Genomic DNA, 21266 nt, shown 5'->3' with positions numbered 1-21266 from the left:
GAGCATGCCCCTTCCCCTCCCCGCCCCGTCCCACCCAGGGCACGTGTGCACCTGCTGGGAGGGCACGTAGGAGGGGCCCTGCCCTCCCCCCAAGCCCCTGGCCTTAACATGTGTCGGTCACCAGGGGCAGTGGGCGCTAAGGTGACCTGCAACAGTCATTTGCCGCTGGGGTGGAAAAGGACACCTTGGGTCTCCTTCAGCAGAGCCCTGGCATGACCTCGCCCGGGTTAGTGGCGTCCACCCCAGCCCTGGTTGGGAAAAGCCACTCTGGCAGGTGTGCCCCCACACACGGCACACATCCCGCACACTCATGTACCTCCACACCAATCCGTGTCGGGGCACGATTTGGCTCTAGAAGTCTCACCCCCTGCCCCTCGCCCCAGTAGGGACACAAACTCCAGCAAGGACGTGTGTCTGCCGGACCCCTGCCAGGCACGGAGGTCCTCGTGGCGGCCCGCCCTGGGAGGGGCAGCACGGCCTCCCCGGTGTGTCCTCCCTCTGGCAAATGGCTCTCCCACACACCTGAGGGCAGACACTGGGCCCCGCCTGGCTTCACCAGCTCCGAGTTCCCCGCGATGGCCTTGCAGAGGCGACACAGGTGCCCAATTTCTTTGAAGAGATCAAAGCTGCTGTCATAGACGACACTGCCCTTTCCCAAGGAGACACAAGTGGGCACGGGCCGCTCAATGAGTTGGGAACTCGGTCCTGAGCCCCACCCCAAGGGGAAGAACCTCCCCAGCCCCCGGCCACCATCACAGACATCAGACTGGAGTCTCTGCATGGTTGCCTGAGCCCCCTGCCCGAGACTGCTCTGTCCCGCTCCGACCAGCACCTTCTGCTCCCAGCACAGACCCCTAGGCTCAGCCCTGCTTTGACTCACAAGCTCTTACCCTGGGCTTCCTCCTGTCTCTCGCTGCTCCGCACAGCCAAATCTCCGTCCTCCCTCGACTGCTTTGTGTCCTCCCCGCCTCCCCCCCTCTTCTGAACACCTGGGGGACTCGCGGTCGGGACAGAGCACACAGATCCGGACTATCCTGGCTCCCGAACTACTTCGGGTCTGAAATCCTGTCTACCCAGCCAGACTGACTTCTCAAGGCAGGAGCTCTGACCTTGTCACACCCACGGTCCTTCCCACACACACTCAGCACCCATCCGTGTCACACAGACCCCATGGCTCCAGCAGTTTCTCTCCCTTCCAAAGCCCAAGAGCCCAGCGCAGGGCACAGACATCTACAGGGCGAGGAGCCTACACAGAGGGGAGGGCCCTGCAGTCAGGCACAGAGCAGGGGCTGTGGGTACAGGGAGCGGCCTCCTGCAGGGCGGGGGGTGGGGGGCAGTTTACACACCTGCATCTCCCTTAGCTCCGTTCTAACCCCTCACGGTGAAGGGCAACCAGCCCAGGCCCACAATGTACCCAGATTCCTGGGTGATTCTGAGAGCCCCGCCCTGATCGCTCCTCAAGAGAAACCACCCCTGAGGGCCCGTGGTGGTCCTGTCAGGGCCTCAGGAGCGGTCAGAGGAGCAAGAGGATGTGTGGGGAGCTGGGCCAGTGGCCGCCCGGGCTGGCGTTTGTTTGCACATCTGGTGCGGTCTGGCCCCTTGACATCTGCCCAAAGTGGGCCCATGTACCGGGTCTCCGATGACGTGGTTGTCCACCTGCCGTGTGCGGTTGATGCCAATAATGCCAAAGACCACGAAGACCATGGCCCCTGTGTCCACCAGCGGCCGCACGGCTGGCTTCCCGCAGCCCGTGTTCACGCAGGGGTTGAAGCCGAAGGTGGCCGAGAGGCGGGCCTTGGGCACTGCAGAGGGAGTCACATCTGTATGCGAAGGCGGGGCCCAGCCTCCCGAGGCCCCACAAGCCTCCCCGCATGTACCTTTCTCACTGGGCACATAGAAGAAGCCTTTGGTCGGGCCGTCGGGGCTGGAGCTGAGCAGGCAGCCGGGAGGCGCGGCGCACACGCGCCCGTGGAAAGGAGGCTTGTGGGACTGAGCAAAGTACACTTTCCTGCGGAGGCAAAGGAGCCTGGCTGAGGCCGGGAAGGCCAGGAGGTGCCTGGGAGGTGAGGCCAGCACAGCCGTGTGTGGCTGTGCACAAGGACAAGAAGAATGCGGGGACGGATTCGGGTCCCCACCCCCCAGCACGAGGATGTAGTCTCAGGTTGGGGGCTGGGATGTGGAGGTCACTCCTGGTCCCCCCCGTGCCAGGGGCTCCTGCTCAGCAGCCTCCGGCTCTGTGTGGGTCTCCCCACCCCTGGCCAGGAGGGTGGAGACCAGGAGTTTCCAAACCATCCTCCAGGGGGTGCAAGAGTTCGCAGAGGGGCCCAGGCTAGCCTGGCAGTTCCCTGCTCCCAAGCACCCCCTACTTTAATGGGAACAATTACTGAGCCTCAAGATTTTGTGTGAAGCAAGTGTTCCGTGGTTAGCTTGTTCACCACTGGACCTGACATAGCTCAAGGTTCTTTCTAGAAAGTTCTAAGCTCCTCCAGGCAGCCTGATCCCATTTGCTATTGTATATATGCAAAGCAAGCCCAGTCCCGGGCTCAGGGGAGGATGGGCAGAGGGACCCCTACCCCCTGAGCCCAGGTACCCTGGACTGGAAGGGCCCAGTGAGCCCATCTTGGTCACCTTCCCCCACCTCCATGCCACTGCCCTCTGCCCCAAGGGGCTTCCAGCCTCTGTGGGTACCCAGAGCCCGAAGGTCAGGCTCGGTCAGAGACCAGAGCCCCATGTGTCCCCAGGGCAGGGTCCGCACTATCGCTGTCCAGGCCCAGCACTGCTCCCCCTTCCAGAGCAGAGCACGTGCCAGCATTAGCAACGACACTGGTTGACTTGTTAGCTGTTGTCTCCCGCTCGCCAGCCTAAGGGCAGGAGCCACATCTGTCTTGTTCACCACTGAAGCCCCAGCTCCAGCAGGGTGCCGGCACACACTCGGTGCCCCACGTTTGTTCAGTGAGCAATGAAATACAGTCTCAGTGGACACATGAATGTGAGGCCCTGGTCTGAATACAGGTGCCCCCAGCCACTCGGAGCCCCCCGCCTCCCCAGGAACGGAATGCTGTCACCCATTAAGCACTCTGGGGCACCTTCACGTGCCAGGCACTAGGCAGGGCCCAAGTATACAGAAGGTAAATATGACAGTCTCTTCTCTTGTCTCCTTACAGTCTGGCGGAACGGGGGTGGGGGGAGGAGTGGTGTGGGGGGTGGCATTTATTAAATATTTACTGAATTAATTATATGTAGAGTGAATAGTGCCTTGGAGAGGAGGTAAAAAGCGCACACATCCACTCATTTGGCCAGTGTTCACCGAGAACCCCCTGGGTGCCAGGCCCGACGCTGGGGACACAGCGACAGAAATGGTCAAGGATGCTCCCGAGGAGACAGGTTATAAACAGGTCAGAGTGATTCCAGGTGGTGCTGGGGGCTGGATAGGGAGCAGGGGGAAACGCTTGGTTCTTCTGGTCGGGGAGGGAGTTCCCGTCAGCGACAGCCTCTCCCAAGAGGGGACCCTGGAGTGGACACCTGAATCCCGGAGGCCTGAGACGTGCCTGCTACTGCACGGAGGGGCGGAGCCAGCGCGGGGCAGGGGGCAGACAGGGGAGCGGGTCCCCGGCCCATCCTCTGCGCCGGCGTCCCCCGCTCCCCAGCCCTGGGCTGGGAACTAGTTGAACACACGTGTGCATGTGGACAGGAGCCTAAAGGCACCTAAAGGTGCCTGCTGACATCTCTCGGTGGAGGGGGTGGTCCTGCTGGCCAAAAGGGGCTTATCCACGAGGCTGTTACCGCGTGTGCTGCTGTTCCTTGGCGGCCGCGTAGAAGCTGAAGTCAAACTTCCAGCCCCGCTTGGTGTCGCAGGCCAAGGTCGTCACCATCCACTTGCGGGAGGGGCTCGCCGGCTGGAGCAGCCCTACTGTAGACATACAAGCGGTGAGCTTCTTGGTGAAGTTACCCAAAGGCGCTCTATACACCTAAGCAGTGGATTGACAGAGACAAGACAGGTGACTCCGGGGGGTTGCCTCAGCCTGGGCCCAGCCTCAGGCTCCGGCCCCTCCCTCCCTCCTGGGCAGCTCCCCGACCCTGTCCCAGTACCCGCAGAGGGGCGGGGCAGAGCCCTGGGCAGAGGCTCAGGAGGCCTAGGTTCGAGTGTGAAGATGGAGCACGCCCTTCTCTCCCTGTCTGAGCCTCGGTCCTCCCCCCCCAGCGGGGCACCTACTCTGCCCGGGTCCTGAGCTGGGCAGTGAGCGTCAGCAGCGAGAAAGATGGTCTTGGCCCCTGCCTCCAGGGAGCCCCCAGGCACAACAGCTTTAGGTTCTACTGGGGGCTATGAATGTGCCAGGATGCTAAGACCGGGGAGGAGGACGGCACACCAAGAAGTGGGTCAGTGCAGGGCTGTCTGAGGGGGTGACATTTATGCTGAGGCCTCAACGAGGGGCCTGCCATGCGTTCCGCTGGAAGGAAAGCTTTCGAGGCAGCGGGAACAGCAATGCAAAGTCTCAGAGTCAGGAAATGCCGCAGACACCGCACCATTCAGATGGAAACAGAAACCCTGAACAAATGAGTTGACCCAGGACGTAACTTGTCCAAGATACACAGGTGATTCCTGAGAGGGAGAAACTGGAGGACTGGGGTGGCCCTTAGAGGCCCCGTTCTGGGGTGCCGGAGCAGCTGCCAAGAATAGTCACCTAGCTACCAGCTACCAAGCACTTCCTGTGTCCTAAGCACTACCTACCCTTACCTCATGTACCTCCAACCCTGGTTGTCATTCATGCACCCCATTTCACAGATGAGGAGACTGAGGCTCAGAGAGATTAAGCAATCTGCCCCAAGACACACAGATTATAAATGGCAGAGCCAGGACTCGAACCCAGGTCTGCCTGACCTAGAAGCCCGTGCCGTCACTACTCTGTAGGTACCACAGACCTGGCTGGGAGAGGGTCCTCGTCTGCCTCACAGACCCTGCCTCGCCCTCCCGATGTGGCCAGGGTCCACCAGTGTGGTTCTGAGGGCCCCTTCCCCATACTGGCAGTCCACGTCACGGCAGCCCAGGCTTACCTGGAAGGAAGGCACCTCCCCGTCCCCAGGGGACACGATCTGCCAAGGGGCTGGTAGGCTGGCGTTGAGGGAGAACCTGTACACAGCCGGGTGGCCTTTACTCTTCACCTTGGAGACATACACGGTGCCTGGGGAGTCTGGGAGACAAATGAAGGGTGGAGAAGGGGCAGACAGTCACCTTGCCTGGCTTCCCTGGACTTGGAGCAGCCCACTCTCTGTTCTGTGGCCCGAGGAGCTAAGCCCTGACTTGGGCTCCTTTCTAAATGTGGGCTCTGTTCCTCTCCACTGGACCGAACCCATGGTCATGATGGGGGATGCTGGTGGTGGACGTGGGGATGGGGTGGCGGGCACGGAGGAAGTGGGAGGTGGTCGTGGTCACCGGGATGGGGCGGCACAGTAGGTGGCCACACTGGCAACGACGTTACAAGTCGTGGGAAGATGTGCCGTCTGGGCTAGGGTAGCTGCCCTGCTGCCTGTGATGGGGGCGGGGGTGAAGGGCAGGGCCAGAGCTGCGAATGACAATGGCAGGCAGCGCAGATGGGTGAAGACAGCCATGGGGTGACAAGGACACACAGAAGTGCCCCATGGGGGAGCTAATTCCCACACGGGTCCCAGTGTCCCAGCTCTGATGGGGATCTGGGCAGGGTAAGTCACTCTTTGGGGCTCAGGACACTCCTGCCCATCCCCAGACACTGAGGAAGGATCTGGCACACGCAGCAGGTCCATGGGAAGCCAAAGGCCTGGCTGGGGTGGTGTCAGGAGGGGATACCACTGTTCCGACTGAGGAGAGCTAGTAGGATAGTGGGCGAGGGCCCGAGTTCACCTCCCAACCCAACCCCACCTCAGTGTCCCCAAAGCACAGACCCTTGTTCTCATCAGGAACACCCTAGTACTAAGGCAGGATCTCCCAAAGCCACCCCCCTCCCTCACCAGCCAGACCACACTCCCCACTAACCCTGTGGGGTGGCCTCAGGCCGGCCGGCCCAGGAAACCCCCGAGCCCCGCTTCTTCTTCTCCAGAGACGTCCGGATGTTGTTCTGCAGGCTGTGGGGCTTCTCCTGGAACAGACCTACCCCCGCAGCTCGTTAGGGACAGCTGGGCCTCCCTGGCTGAGCCCGGCAGGGGAAGGCAGAGACTGAGAGAGCTGGCCACCCTAGGGACATGGGCCTCAGGGCCCCCGGCTCGGGGGACGGGCGACAGGGGTCTGAAAGAAACTGGATAGAACTGAACAAAAAATGCCAAATATTGAATTTGCAGGAATCTTAAGGCAAAAGGAAGGCACCTGTCTGCTCCATCTGGAGAAAGACACTGACACTTTCCCTCCTCACCCTCACCGCGCCTCACGCCCCTCTTCTGTCAAATGGGTGATGCTGAACCTCCAGAGGGTGGGCGGCAGGACCAAACAGGACACTGCCTCTCACGCATTTAGCTGATAAATGCTCCACAAGCAGGAACAGGTAGAAATGGAATGCCATCCACCAGCTGAGATGACAGGAGATTGTCCTGTTTGGCCTCAACAACTGGGGATGAATTTTCTGGTTTCCTTTGTTGTTGTTTCATAAGAAGAATTTTACACCCTCAAAGATGCAATCTTCACAGTAATTCTCGGAGGTCACTATCATTAACCCCATATGACAGAGGAGAAAGCAGAGAGGTTCGGGGAGGTTCTGTGACCTGCGGAGGAAGTGACAGGAAGAGCCTCATTTGGATCCTGTCTTGGTGGCCCTGAAAGCCCTTTCTGCCACAAACCCAACAGGCCTCCCAAAGGGCGGTTCAGGGAGCCAAGAGGGCCAAGAGGCTGAGGGCTGGACTTGGGCCAGCGTCCTGGCCCTTCTCTGGACAATTTTAGGAGCTTCAGCACCATTGTGGGTTTCACCTAGCTAGGAAACAGGGACTGGCTTTTTGACTCTGAGCCCCGGGGGACAGCAGGTGGCCTCCAAGCAGCAGTGGTCACGAAGTCCGATGCGTACGCACGGGCAGGAGAAGAGTCGGGGATGCGGCCGGGGCTGGCTCCAATTACGGAGGCGCTCTTCAGGCACCTCTCTGAGCTGCAGTCGATTAGCGCGCATTTGGCTAATGCCATTACCGAGGGGAAGGCCAGGTTAATGCGAACACCGCCCTAATTAAATGAAGGCAATTACAGCAGTCGGTGCATCTTCTCCTAGGAGCTGGAACGACAAGCCCCGCATCCTCTCATTTGATTCTGACGGACCTGGCAAAGCTGTATGACCTTGCGCCAGACTCCCCTGGCCCCAACCCCAACCTCCGGCTCCCCCCTGTGAGATGAGGGCCTGGATCAGACGACCTCTAAAGCAAGGCGACATCTTCAACTCACCTCCTTGCTCATTCCTGACGCCCACACCTCATCACTGTTTCTATGGATTTCACCTCCTCCAAACCTCTTGACTCCACGGCCACCGTGAGCATGCTGGCCCCAGGCCCGCTGTCTCGGGGTCAGACGAGGGCACCAGCCTCCTGCCTGGTCTCCCGGCCAGCTGCCACCCTCACCCTCCCATCCACATCCACACGGTGCCCAGGACACTGAATCATGGCTCTTCTCTGCCTAAAATCCTCCAGGAGCTTGCCTGACTGTTAGAATCAAATGCAGACGCCAGCCCTCCAGTCCCTGGCCCAGCCCACCTGCCTTGCCTTAGCTCCTGTGACTGACTCTCTCACATTTGGCCTCGGCCTTGCCCATCGCTGGTGCTTCCCTCTGCCAAGACCTCTTCTCTTCTCTCTCAGCCTGGCTAAGTCTTTCCCTTTCTTTGAGCCTCGGCTTAGACACTGCCTCCTCCAGGAAGCCCTCTGTGATGCTGAGCTCCCCAGGCTCCCCGTTCTCCCTCCATCACAGCTACCTACTATTCCAATGCTGGCCCCTAGCAGGCAAATGGACTCCCAGAGCTCAGGAAGCCTGTCTGGCCCACGACAGTTTCCCCAGCACTTGGTAAATACCTGTTTCAAGAAATGGGGAAACACTGAGGCTCAGACGTGAAATGATTTGCTGAGGTCGCACAGTGATAGGAGCCTGGACCTTGCATCTCACAGGCTGACAGTCTTTGAGACCTGAACTCCAAAGAGAGCAGGGAGCGGGGGGGAAAACCCCACTGAACTCTCACCTGAGCAGGTGATACAGGATATGCCCTCGGCACTCAGGTTGTACTTGAGGTCCAGTAGCACCTGGATGTTGGTGTCGGGCCGGAAGAGCAGGGGGGCCCGGCTGGCGGGGCGGAGCCGGCTGACGAAGACCAGGGACAGGATGAGGACAGAGATGAAGAGCCCTGCCAGGAGAGGAGGCACGCTAGGTGGGCCCGGGAGGCTAGGGAGGGTCCTTCACAGCCCTGGGGAAGAGCTGCTCCCTTTATGGGGGAGCAGTGTGGGGGGGGCAGTGTCCCCAGGAAGCTAGCAGAGGTGTGGCACGGCAGCTTGTGGGGGAAGCTGGTCAGGGACTGGTCCTCTGGGGTTCGGGGCTGGATGTTATCTGTGTCACTTGGGGAGGCAGACGAGAAGCTGCAAGGTTGCACTCTTGGGCAAGAGAGTACCTAACAGTTTCTAAAGAGCCCACACGTCTGCTTAATTATACACAGCCCTAAATACAGCCCGTGATTAGGATAATATGAGACTGACGCGCTACCTACTGCGCTAACGAGGCACCTCGTGATTAGAATAATAACAGCACTGAGCCTTTATTGGGCACTTACTGCGTGCCACACCCTGGGCCGAGTTCTTTCCTTGCACCGTGGTTTGCCCTCCGTCTGCCCTAGTAGATAGATACTATTCTTATCCTCAGGAACAGGTGAGGAAACTGAGGCTCAGACTGACTGACATACTCCAGGTTACCCAGCCAGTATATGGTAGAATTAGGATTCCAACCTGGCCAAGCTGGTCTGACTCCAGAGCCCAAGAATCTGCTCCACAGCCCGGTGTGATGACTGGCACACAGCGGGTGCTCCATCAGCAACAATGATGGGGGACCAGCTCCATTCCACACGGGAAGGGGAGATGCGAGACGCCAACCCAGGATCATTTGCAGGAGGGGTGCTGGACTCCCACCGCCAATGCGTCTTTTGGGGGAGTCTGTCCCCCATACCTTAGGCACTGGGGAAAAGCTGCCTGTCTGAGGGGAAGGAGGCAGAGACCCCACTTACCCACGATCACCCAGCGGCTCTTCACAGCGGACCACAGCGCCCAGTGGTGCAGCAGCTCCTGTAGCTGGGCAATAAGCTGGCCACGGCTGCCCTGGTCGGGGGCTGGCTGGAGGCTCTCGGGGGGCACAGACACCAGGGCCACATCTCCTAGCTCCAATGACACTGCCAGGACAGAGCAGCAGCCCCTCAGAGGTCAAAGGCCACCCTGGTCCCCATCCTCTCTAGGGAAGCCTAAATGCTTGATGAGGATGCCCGAAACCGTGAGCACCAGCCTGTCCTCACACTGTCTTGGCAAAAGTGACCTCCCTGACAGAGGCAGGCTCAGCTCCCGCCGGGGTCAGCAGGGCAGGTTGAGGCCACACTCACCTGGCTCCTCTTCAACATTCAGCAAGGGAATGTCATCGTCCAGGTAGGGCATGGGGCCCTGGGCAGGGCTGTCCCCAGCCCGCTGCGGGGCGGCGAAAACGTCCCCAGGAAAGTGCAGGGAGCTCTTGCGGCCACACTTCTGGTGGCAGCTGCAGAGACAGTGTGGGGGGGGGGAACGGGTTGAGCCCCGAGGACCCCAGGTGTGCAGGGCAGGTGGGCAAGGCCCCAGCTACCATCCTGAGCCCCAACATGCTGCTGTGGACGTCTCCTGGGAGACATTCAGCACGGACTCCCAGGAGCCCATTGCCTGATCTCTTTCTGGGTCCCTCTCCCGCCCCCTTCACCCAGACCTCCGGTGCCACCACACTTCCTCTAGGGAGACAAAGGGTGACGGCAGCCATGATCCAGGGAGAGGGTCCCCTGCCCTGGTGCGGCCTGCCCCAATCCCAGAGCGCCTGTCCTCCCTAGTACCCAAGCCAGCCACCCGGGCCCGGCTCCCTGGGGCCTCCTGCCCTCCCTCTTGTCCTCTCTTACCTTCCCAGATCACTCAGCCTGCAAGACCCCAGCCCTGCACCTTCTGGCAGCAACTGGGGGCTGACCTATCCCACTATGTCTAAATTTTAGATAGACATAGTCAGCGCACTATGTCTAAATTTTACTCCACCAAGGCGAGAATGCGAGAAGCATTTAACATGGAGGCTGGCGTGGGGGCCATTCAGACCACTGGGTTGAAATCTTGCCTCTGCTGCCTACTGAATGGGCGACCTTGAGAATGTCGCCCACCCTCCCCCAGCCCTTGCTTTCTCATCGGTAAACAGGGAGAAACAAGGGAACCTAGCTCCAAGGGTCCTGGGGGGAATAGGGTCTTATATAAAAGCACTTGGCCCACTTCCTGGCATGGAGGAGTGTTCCCAAATGGTAACTACCTGGCAGGATCCTCTTCTCCCTCCTCGTGCCTGCAGGAGTGCCCAGCAGAGAACTGGGCACACAGAAGGTGCTCCATAAAGGATCAGAAAGCTTGTAGAAGGGGGGAGTTGCAGGAGTTCCTGGAGGACCTGTTATGGACATTCAGTGGGAAGAGAGCACAGTCCCTCCAGCTCTATGGCCACTCACCTGGTTTGGCAGGCGCTCTCTAACGGTGCCATGTAAAGGCTCCAGATGCCCAGGGCAGCCGGCATGGTGAACAGCACAGCCAACCAGCAGCAGGACACGATGAGAGACATGAACAGGCCAAAGTCATGGACGGCTGGGATCTGGCAATGGAGAGGTACAGGTGGGCTGTGAGGCTGCTCGGGTCCGGCATCCAGGGAGCCAGCATCCCTGCAGCCAAAGGCTCTCTGGACCCCAGACCACTCCCAGAATGCAGGGCGAGGGGAAATGAGGAGGCCGAGGCTGCCAGGAGGACCTCAGAAGGCAAGGGACTGGGGGAAGCTCAGGTCCACACTGCGCCTCGCTGCCCACAGTGACATCTGGCACGGAGTAAGCGCTCGCTAACGGATGTTACCTGAGTGACTGGGGCTCAGAGGAAGACAGCCTGTTAGAGCAGGCCACAAGTGAGTGAGGAAAAGGGAGAGAGTGCTCACAGGTGCTCCCGGGGCTGCGGAGCAATGGGGTGTCCCAGGGACACACACAGGGATGTGGCAGTCAGAGGGAAACTAACCAGCAGCGTGCAAGCCTTTGCTGCTTGTGAAAAACTTGGACAACCAGCCTGTTTCAGTCCCTGAATAATCCACAGAGGAGGTGAGTGAGGCCTGGAGGTCCTAAGGTCACACAGCCAGTCACAAAAGGAACCTAGAACCCAGCTCTGCCTGTTTTCGGGACACAGTTCTCTAGCGAAACCTGGATACTCCCAAAGCATCTAGTGGTTTCTAAATGGGATACTTGGCCTAGGTCCTTAAATGTTTTGAAGGCTCGGGTGGGCTCACTGCTTTTCGGGTTCTGTCAGCACCAAGGACCTGGCCCAAATTCAGTAACTCAGATCCTTCTCCTGAGCCCAACTCAGGGGCCTGAAGGAGCATGGGGCCAATGAGAGGGACATTGATGAGAAGGATGACAATGTAGGGTAAAGCTGCTGGGTGGGAAGAGCTCTGGACTGGGGGTCTGTGGACTTGGTCAGGCTCACCACTGACCAGCTGTGTGACCTTGGGGAAATCACGTTACCTCTCTGGGCCTCAGTTTCAGTATTAGGAAAAAAGGGATGTAATTGTACCTTTCTCATATGTCTTAAAAACTAAATGTGGAGGAGCTTTGCAAATTGTCACATACCCTTCAGGGCAGAGGTTGGATTACTATTAATGAGCATTAATAATAAATACTATTTGTATTTTTGTAATTTCTCCATTTGTTAATTTCTGGCAATCATCCAGGAGCAGGAACGGAGTCTAGGGACATGGCAGGAGCCTTGAGGCCAAGGCTGTGTGGCTGCAAGAGAAGGGGTGAGTGGGAGGAGCAAGCCCAGGGTCTATGGGCATAAGGGGGAGGCTGAGCCCGGGACAAAGGCCATCTCTCACCTGGGAAAAAACATTAGCTGCGTAGGCAGCAGCCGTGGTCAGGGAGGTGAAGAACGTGGCCTTGCCGGCCGTCTGGATGGTGTGGATCATCCGCAGCTGTGGGTCCTCCAGGTGGCTGGCCTGGCGGTAGGTGTTGACGAACACAAAGACGTCGTCCACACCTATGGGTGGTTGCCCCAGGCCAGCAGGGGCAGGCTCAGGATCACGTTGCTTTCTCCAGAATCAGACCCACGCTGGGCCTGCACCAACCCTGAGTGGCCCCCCAAGAGGTCAGGCTCCCAGACAGTCCTACTTCTCAGCCTGGAGTTTGGAAAGGCCCATCTGACTCGGCAACCCCCCCCGCCCCAGAATCCAAGTCCCACCCTCCACGCTTCCCCAGGATGAGGGCCCTTATTCCAAATCTTCACCTCCTTTCCACCCTTCCTGCCATGCCACAGAGGCAACTCACCGATGCCCACTATCACGAAGGCAGCCACCCCATTGAGGATGCCCAGGTACTGGATGCCGAAGACCACATGGTACAGGAAGAGTGCCACCAGGCAGCTGAGGCCAATGCTGGCAATCCCGAAAAAAGACAGGAACACTGGGCAGGGCGAGAGGTACATGGGTTAGAGTGGGAGGGTCAAACAGACCACACACCCTTTGGGCACACAACTGGGTCCTGCCTCATACCCTGTGTCCCCACAGAGTACCCTCCACTGCCCGGGTATGCCCTGAACAGTTCTCATGCCCAGAGAGAAGGGTCCAGGCAGGAGGCCAGAGTGGCAGAGGGAGCCATCTGAGTGGGTGGTTCACAGGCCCTCACCTTCCTAGAACTGACCTCAGTTGCTGGTAGGGAATTATTATATATTTCACATCTGTCACCCCAACAGACTAGAGGTTCCATGGGGCTAGTAAATGTGTCTGTGATGTTCATTACTGGATCTCTGGTGCCTCAGGGCACCCGACACATAGTCAGTGCTGAATTTGTATTTGTTATGTGAATGAAAGGATATCTTTTCCATTTGTGAAGGTATGATGAACCTGCCATTTGCTTGGGCAATAGAGAGTACCTACTGTATACATAGTAAGAAGCAGCCAGGATATGTGGGAAGGTAGTGTTAAGGTGAACTAAGGGACAAAAGGGCAGCTGACCTGAGACTATAAAACATGCAATGGAATAATCCATCAAGGAGGGCCCGATATTCCAGACCCCCAAAACAAAATTTTTAGCAAGGAAACAATGGTCAAAGGGTACAAGGTTAAGCATGCAGGGTCCTGGGAGCAGGGGCCCTCAGGTATGGCCCGAGCTGAATCTGGACTACAGTCCACCTGCCTGGGGTTGGAAGGTGATCTCTGAGCACCCCGCTCCACCAGCTCTGACACAGTGGATTCAAGACGTGGCATTCTGGAGAAGGCAGGCTTTGGTGGGACAGGAGCACACGGGGAAGGGGGAGGGGAGCTGGCTCTTGCTGGGCCTTCTGAGGAGGCCTACCAGAGCAGGAGGTGAGAATGTAGACGAGGGCTGCGATGCAGCTGCTGCTGATGAAGGCCAGGAGCATGTCATTGTTGAAGGTCCTGCGCACCTCATAATCAAAGAGGTCCGTCCCCCCGTATAGAACCTGGACTTTGCTGGAGGGGTGGAGAGGAAACACAGAAGTGGGTTGCAGATGGCTGTTGACATTTGGAGGAACAGGAGCTATCCATCTCTGTAGTGGCTCTTTACTTTGGCTCTATGTTGAATCACCTGGGGACTTCCAAAAATCCTGATGTCCAGGCTGGACACTAGACAAATTAAACCCGAATATCTGGGGTGGGGTGGAGTCATCAGTGTTTAATCCCAGGTGATTCAAATGTATGGCCAATGTTGAGACCCTGCTTGACACAGACAATAGTCAATCACTGTCGAATCCTTTGTCATCTCCCAATCCTCAATATTCACTGCAAAACCCTAAATTCAAACCAGCTTCCACACAGCTATTCCATGTGTGGAGAATACAAGCTATTCTTAATAATAACAAAAAAATAACCAGCTGATCACATTGAGTTTTAAAATACAAACAGGAGGGACATCTGCCTTTGGCCACGATGGAGTGATAAGATGAAATCTAGATTTACCCTCCCCCTAAAATTAACAACAACAACAAAAAAGAAAGAAAATATATAAAACAAGATTCTGGACACGAGACAACACAGGATGATGATACCTGAGAGATAAGAATCAAAATGGATCCTGTGCTTATCTTCACTTATCACCTTGAGAGCTGCTGGGCTCCCTGCAGCATAATGGGTTATATATCTCATCCACCCAAAGGAGGGTGAAACTTCCCCAAACTTGATGGAAACTATAAGCCTGCTGATTCAATAAGCTCAAGCAACTAACTCCAAGTACAAAAAAAAAAAGAAAGAAAGAAAGAAAGAAAGAAAACCACAAAAAAACCCCCAAACCATGAAATGACAACAATGCCCATCATAATCAAATTGCTCAAAACCAGTAATCAAAAGAAAGTCTTAAAAGCAACCTGAGGAGAAAGACCCATTACATACAGAAGAACAAAACTAAGGATGACTTCTCATCAGAAACCATGCACATGAGAGGACAATGGAACAGTACCTTTTACCTACCAGGAAAACAGCTGACCCAGAATTTTATACCCAGCAAAACTATATTTCAAAAGCAAAGGCAAAATGAAGACTTTTTCCAAATACACAAAAGTCCAGGACATCTGGACTACAAGAGATGTCAAAAGAAGTCCTTCAGGTACAAAGGGAAGGATAACAGATGGAAACATGGATCTACACAAAGGAATGAAAAGAACTGGAAATAGCAAGGCATGAACAAATATGTAAAACTTTCCTATTACTTGTTTAAGTCTCTTTATAAGATAATTGATCATTTAAGCAAAAATAATAATGTAGTGTGGTATTTATAACATACATGAAAATAAAACACATGACAAAAATAACATAAAGGCCAGGAGGAAAGAAATGGTAGTATACCACTGTAAGGCTCTCACACAATATACAATATGTATAACATCATCTGAAGGTATGCTGTGATAATCTAAGGTTGCATACTCTATGCACTGATGCAAGCACCAAAATAAATAAAAAGTTATAGCTAAAAGGCTAACAAAGGAAATAAAATGCAATAATAAAAAATAATGAATTAGTCCAAAAGAAGGCAAAAGAGAGGAAAAGGGAAACAAAGAATATATGCTAAGTAGAATAAAATAAGAGAGATGTAAGTCTTACCATATTAACAACTGCATTAACTATAAGGTCTAAATGCCCCAATTAAAAGGCAGATACAGTCACACTAACTTTAAAAAATTAAGACCTAGCTGCTACAAGAAATGCATTTTATGATTTTTTGAAGATTTTTTTAATTTAAGTAATCTCTACACCCAACGTGGGTCTCTAGCTCATGACCCTGAGATTAAGAGTTGCATGCTCCTCTGAAACCCACTTTAAATGTAGACACAAACAGGTTAAAATCAAAAGGATAGAAAAAGATATGCCATGTTAAGTCAAAAGAAAGTGGAAATAGTTATGTTAATAACAAATAAAGTAAATTTTAGAGCAAAGAATATTACTAGGGATAAAGAAGACAATTTCAAAATGATAAAGGGTTCAATTCATCCAGATAACACAATCAACCAATTTGACCTAATTGATATTTATTAAATACCCCACCCAACAATAGCAAAATATGTGTTCTTCTTAAGGGCACAAGGGAATATTTAACAAGACAGATCACAAGCTGGACCATAAAACAAGACCCAATAAATTTAAAAGGACCAAAGTCATACAAAGTATGTTCTCTGACCACAAAAGAATTAAATTAAAAATCAACTACAAAATATCTGGAAAATCACCAAATATTTGGAAACTAAATAACATACTTTTAAGTAACCCATGTGTCAAAAAAAAAAAAAAAAAAGAGAGAGAGAGATCAGAAAGGAAAATAGAAAATATTTTGAGGTGCACCTATATAGCTCAGTAGGTTAAGTGCCTTTGGACTCAGGTTATGATCCCAGAGTCCTGGGATCAAGACCACATCAGGCTCCCTGCTCAGTGGGGAATCTGCTTCTAGTTTTTCCTCTCCCTCTGCCCCACCCCCCTGCTTGTGTTTTTTCTCTCTGACTCAAATAAATAAAATCTTTTTAAAAAAACTATTTGAATTGAATGAAAATAAAAACACAACATATGAAAATTCATGGGATGTGCTAAAACTATATTGAAAAGGAATTTTATAGCAATAAATGCCTATATTGGAAAAGAAGAAAGGTTTCAAATTAATGACCTCAGCTTCTACTTGAAAAAGTATAACAAGAGAAAATTACATGTAAAGTAGACAGAGGAAAGGAAATAATGAAGATCAGAAAAGTTAATGAAAAACAACAAAACCAATAGAAAAAAAATCAAAGAACCCTAAAGCTAGTTTTTTGAAAAGAATAGTAAAATCAATAAACCTCTAGCCAGACTAATCATGAAAAAAGAGAGAAGATACACATGAAAGAGGTGATATCTCTAGTTCCTATAGATATTTAAAAGATAATAAGGGAATATTATGAGCCACTTTATACCAACAAATTTGACAATTTAAATGAAATGGACAAACTTCATGAAAGACTCAAAACTACCAAAGCTCATCCAAGAAAAAATAGAAAACATTACTATCCCTATGTATATTTCTTAAATGAATTTTTTTAAAGTTGAAATATCCCTGTGTGTGTGTGTATTTTTAAAATATGAAATAAAGAAATAGATTGATGAAATAGAACATTGAGACCATAAATAAACCCACATATATAAGGATAATAGATTTTTGTCCTAGGTGCAAAAGCAATCTTTGTTAAAGGGATGATATTTTCAATAGACAATGTTGGAACAATTAGATACCTGTATAGAAATATGTGGCATCTCCACACACTGGTTACTGCTCAGCATCTAAAAATAACAAACTATTGATACCTATAACAACATGGATATAACTTAAAATAATTAGGATGAAAGAGGTCAACTAAATGAGTGCATACTGTATCATTCCAAGAATATAAAATTCTAGAAAATGAAAACCAGTATACAGTAATAGAAAATGGAAAGTGGTGCCTGAGATAGGGGTGGACAGACAAGAAGGGGGAGGATGGAGTCATTAGCCAGGGTACAGAGGAAACTTTTGGGGGAGGTGGATATGTTCACCATCTTGATTATGGTAAAGGTTTTATGGTGTATTCATGTACCAAAACTAATCAAGCTGTAATTTTTAAGCATATGCAGCTGGGTTGTATGTCAATTATATCTCAATAAAGCTGTTTAAAAAACCAAATGGAACATTTAAAAGCCAAGTAGAAAAGATCCTTGGATTACCTACTTTGTTGAACTAAATAGGTTAATGGATCTTTCATTAGAGTAGAACACTGAAAGATCAAGCAACTCCTTAGTTATTAATTAATTAATTCATTCATTTGTATAGCATTTATAGAGTGCCTTTGAAGTTCTAGGTCCTATCTTAGTTGCTGGCTATAAAAAGACACAGGCCCAAATTTTTACTCTCAGGTATAAAGGAATAGCTCATGGAAAAAAAATATTCTTGCCAAGAACTACAAAAAGTCAGATAAAATAAAAAAATAATCTGAGGACAGTAGAGAGTATATGAGAATAATGAGGAAAGGAACTCTAGAAAGATTCTGGAAAGAGAACTTAGGAAAGGTAAATTGTCCTTCTGTGGCTGTTTTCATCCTGGAGGCATCTGCTGATTCTGAACACAGGCTGAAGGCTAAAAATTAAGTCTGGGAGTCAGATGAATTAGCAGAGTTTTGGGCAGAAACCTTTAGACCAGCGGAGTAAAATGTCAGTTTCTTTCTCAGTATTTGTACTGAGTACTGGAGCTGCAGGAAGTATTAGGCTAAAAGTCTAAGCAGAAACCTCTGAAAAGGTGACATGGAGCTTTGTTTTTGTTTTTGTAGTTTTGAGAAACAAATATTAAAGTTTGTAACCTGTCAGGGGAAAGAGTTGTGCAGAATACACCAGGTTCCCAGTTGAAAATTCTAGAGAATCAAGAGCAAACAAGAGGCAGACTGAGACTTTGCAGGGCTGCAAAATAGCCTTGACTCAGTGAAATGGTTGGCTACTTAAGGTAATCAGTTACAACTCTGCCTAGTGGAGAGAAAGATAAACTTTCTGTGCATGAAAAAATATCATCTGGACTTCTTTGTTTTTTATACACAATGTTCATCACTCAATAAAAATTACCAGGCATTGGGTGGCTCAGTCGTTAAGCATTTGCCTTCAGCTCAGGTCATAATCCCAGGGTCCTGGGATTGAGCCCTGCATTGGTCTCCCTGCTCATCGGGAAGCCTGCTTCTCCCTCTCCCTAGCTTGCGTTCTCTCCCTAGCTCTCTCTCTGTCAATTAAATAAATAAAATCTTTTAGAAAAATTACCAGGCATACTCATAGACAGGACCACATGACCAAAAACCAAGTGAAGAACAGATTACAGAAACAAATCCACAAGTTATCCCTATATCAAAAGTCAATGGATAAGGACTTTAAAATAATGATAATTAATATGTTTAAGGAGAGAAAGGATAGTATAGACAAAGTAAATAAAACTGAAGAATTTCGCCAAAGATTTAGATCAATAACAAAGGATCAAATGGAAATTCTCCACAGAAAAATGTAACATTAACCTTCAAATCTCAATAGACATTAATTAGCAGATTAGATATAACATAAGACTGGAGTATAACAGTGAACTGGAATATCTGAAACACAGAAGGAAATTAAACACAGAAAGTAACATATACCAGAACATAGAAAAAAAAATTAAAACCTTGGGAAGAGCACTGAAAATACATGGAACTCAGTGAAAAGATCTAACATTTGTGTAATTAGAACTCTAAAAAGGACTCCTAAAAGGTAAAAGCAATATTTGAATAGGAAATACCCAGGAAACCCTTAAAACAGATGACAGTTATAAACCTACAGACTGAAGAAGTTCTGTGCACCCCAAGCAGAACAAATACAAAGAAAACTACACCAACATAAATCATAGTTTTCCTACTCTTGCTGAAACCAAAGCCAAAAAGAAATCTTAAATGCAGCCAGAGAAAAAAGATACATTTCAAAGGGGCAACGAAAATATTTACAGCTGACTTTTCCACAGAAATGATGGAAATCAGAACACAATGGACCAACAACTTTAAAGCAATAAAAGAAAACTACCCATTTATAATTCTATACAAGCAGAGATATGCTTCAGAAATGAAAGTAAATTAAAGATGTTTTCTAGGCAAACAACACAATTTATCACCAGCAAACCTGCACCAAAAAAACACAAACAAACAAACAAAAAACCCTACTAAAGAGACTTCTTCAGATACAAGCAAAACAATTCCAGAGGGAAACATGAAGTTGTAGAAAGTAATGAAAAGCAACAAGGAAAGTAAATATGTGAGTAAAGATAAATGAGTACTGATTCAGTAAAGTAATAATGTAATGTCTTACGGGGCTTAAATGTACATAGAATTAAAATGCATGCAACAAAATGCAAAGGCTGAAGGGATATAAGTGCAGTGAACATGTTCTAAGATTCTAGTATTATCAAGGAAGTAGTAAAAGAGATTATGTGTACTATTTTGCAATAAGTTAAGGTACATGTTGCCATCTCTTGGATAACCAATAATAGAATAATAAAAGGATCTGATTATTCTACAAGAAGATACTGAAGCCAAGTCTACAGGGATTCTGCTTGTCACCAAACCTATGAAGCTCTAAGGGGATGGGAAGGGGGGCGAGAGGCTTTTCTACGCAGGTGGAGGTTTTGACTCAGCAGCTGATCATATTACCCATAAGGAACTGTCCGTATCTGAAACCCTAAAGATCCTCCTCAGCCAGCCCCTCCCAGCTTCCCAACCCAGCAAAGCACCTTTCTTAGGAACACTCCCATTTATTCATCCATCCACCCATCCACTCACTCATTCCCAAGACAAATCCCTATATGGGGTTCCTGGCACAGGGGCTAAGCCTGTAGAAGTGAGACAGGAACAATCCCAGTCTCAACAGACTCCCAGTCTACTGAAACGTAATGACACTAGACTTCCTTAACCTTTAATGTGCAAACAAATCTCCTGGGAATCCTGCAGGTCAAGGAAAGGCCTGGAGAGTCTGCATTTATAACAAGCCCTGGGTGATGCTGACGCTGCTGATCTGAGGGCTGCCCTTTCAGAAACAAGGAATTAAACAACTAAACGACAGACTGTCAAGGGCCATGATGGAACTGGAGCTCAGAGAGGTGCAAGAACTCACTGGGACTACCACAGCTAAGCGAAGTCACTGTTATGTGACCCCAGATATGTCTACCTCAGTGTATGCTCTTTCCTGCCTCCTGTAGGGAGAAGGAAGGGCATGGTGGAAGGGGGCCGAGTGGGCTTTTGATCTGCCCAGGCTGTATCTTAATGGATGAACAGGGGGTTCCTTGGCAAAGAAACATGACTGGGAGAAGGTTCCGAGTGCAGCGACTGGCATACAAGCACAAAGGGTAAGGAGTCCAGATTAGAAAGTCTGGGTTTTGTTTTGTTTTGTTTGTTTGTTTGTTTGTTTGTTTTTGAGAGAGAACATAGGCAGAGAATCTTTTTTTTTTTTTTTAAGATTTTATTTATTTATTTGACAGAGAGAGAGAACAAGTAGGGAAGAGAGGCAGGCAGAGAGAGAGGAAGGGAAGCAGGCTCCCCAGCGAGCAGAAAGCCCAGTGCAGGGCTTGGTCCCAGGACCCTGGGATCATGACCTGAGCCAAAGGCAGAGGCTTTAACCCACTGAGCCACCCAGGCGCCCCAGAAGGAAGAGAATCTTAAGCAGGATCCACACCCAGTGCGGAGCTCATCTCAGGATCTTGAGATCATGACCTGAGTGGAAATCAAGAGTCAGATACTTAACTGACTGAACCACCCAGGCGCCCCAGAAAGCCTGGATTTTCATGTCATTCCACCATTTATCATTTTGGACAACTTCCTTAACTGTGCTGTGCCTCAATTTCCTCAACTATAAAACGGAGATAATCAGAATGGCACCTACCTTGCTGGGTCAGTGTGAAGATTAAATGAGATGTGTAGAAGGGGCTTTTGCCTGCTCTGTGCCACATAAATGTTAGCTGATTTTCACAGTCATTGCTCAATGTAGTTGCGCAAACTAATGGATGGGTAACGGAGGG

General features: G+C 51.0%; 1 protein-coding gene across 1 annotated transcript in view; it reads right to left on the bottom strand.

Moving 5' to 3' along the window:
* Nucleotides 1–21266, bottom strand: part of DISP3 (dispatched RND transporter family member 3) — a 48444-nt gene that overhangs the window by 5470 nt on the left and 21708 nt on the right. The window contains exons 4-16 of the mRNA XM_004741498.3: nucleotides 13548–13684; nucleotides 12522–12656; nucleotides 12074–12234; nucleotides 10677–10816; nucleotides 9564–9712; nucleotides 9198–9359; nucleotides 8169–8330; nucleotides 6008–6121; nucleotides 5053–5189; nucleotides 3784–3968; nucleotides 1878–2008; nucleotides 1630–1802; nucleotides 523–649 (exon numbers count right to left, since the gene is read on the bottom strand). Coding sequence (XP_004741555.1) covers nucleotides 523–649; nucleotides 1630–1802; nucleotides 1878–2008; nucleotides 3784–3968; nucleotides 5053–5189; nucleotides 6008–6121; nucleotides 8169–8330; nucleotides 9198–9359; nucleotides 9564–9712; nucleotides 10677–10816; nucleotides 12074–12234; nucleotides 12522–12656; nucleotides 13548–13684 — 1913 coding nt within the window. The remainder of the gene's footprint in view (nucleotides 1–522; nucleotides 650–1629; nucleotides 1803–1877; nucleotides 2009–3783; nucleotides 3969–5052; nucleotides 5190–6007; nucleotides 6122–8168; nucleotides 8331–9197; nucleotides 9360–9563; nucleotides 9713–10676; nucleotides 10817–12073; nucleotides 12235–12521; nucleotides 12657–13547; nucleotides 13685–21266) is intronic.

This window comes from Mustela putorius, unplaced genomic scaffold, assembly GCF_011764305.1.
Source record: "Mustela putorius furo isolate JIRA1106 unplaced genomic scaffold, ASM1176430v1.1 tig00003853_pilon_pilon_pilon, whole genome shotgun sequence".
Taxonomy (NCBI): domain Eukaryota; kingdom Metazoa; phylum Chordata; class Mammalia; order Carnivora; family Mustelidae; genus Mustela; species Mustela putorius.
This window is presented reverse-complemented; position numbering and strand designations above follow the sequence as displayed.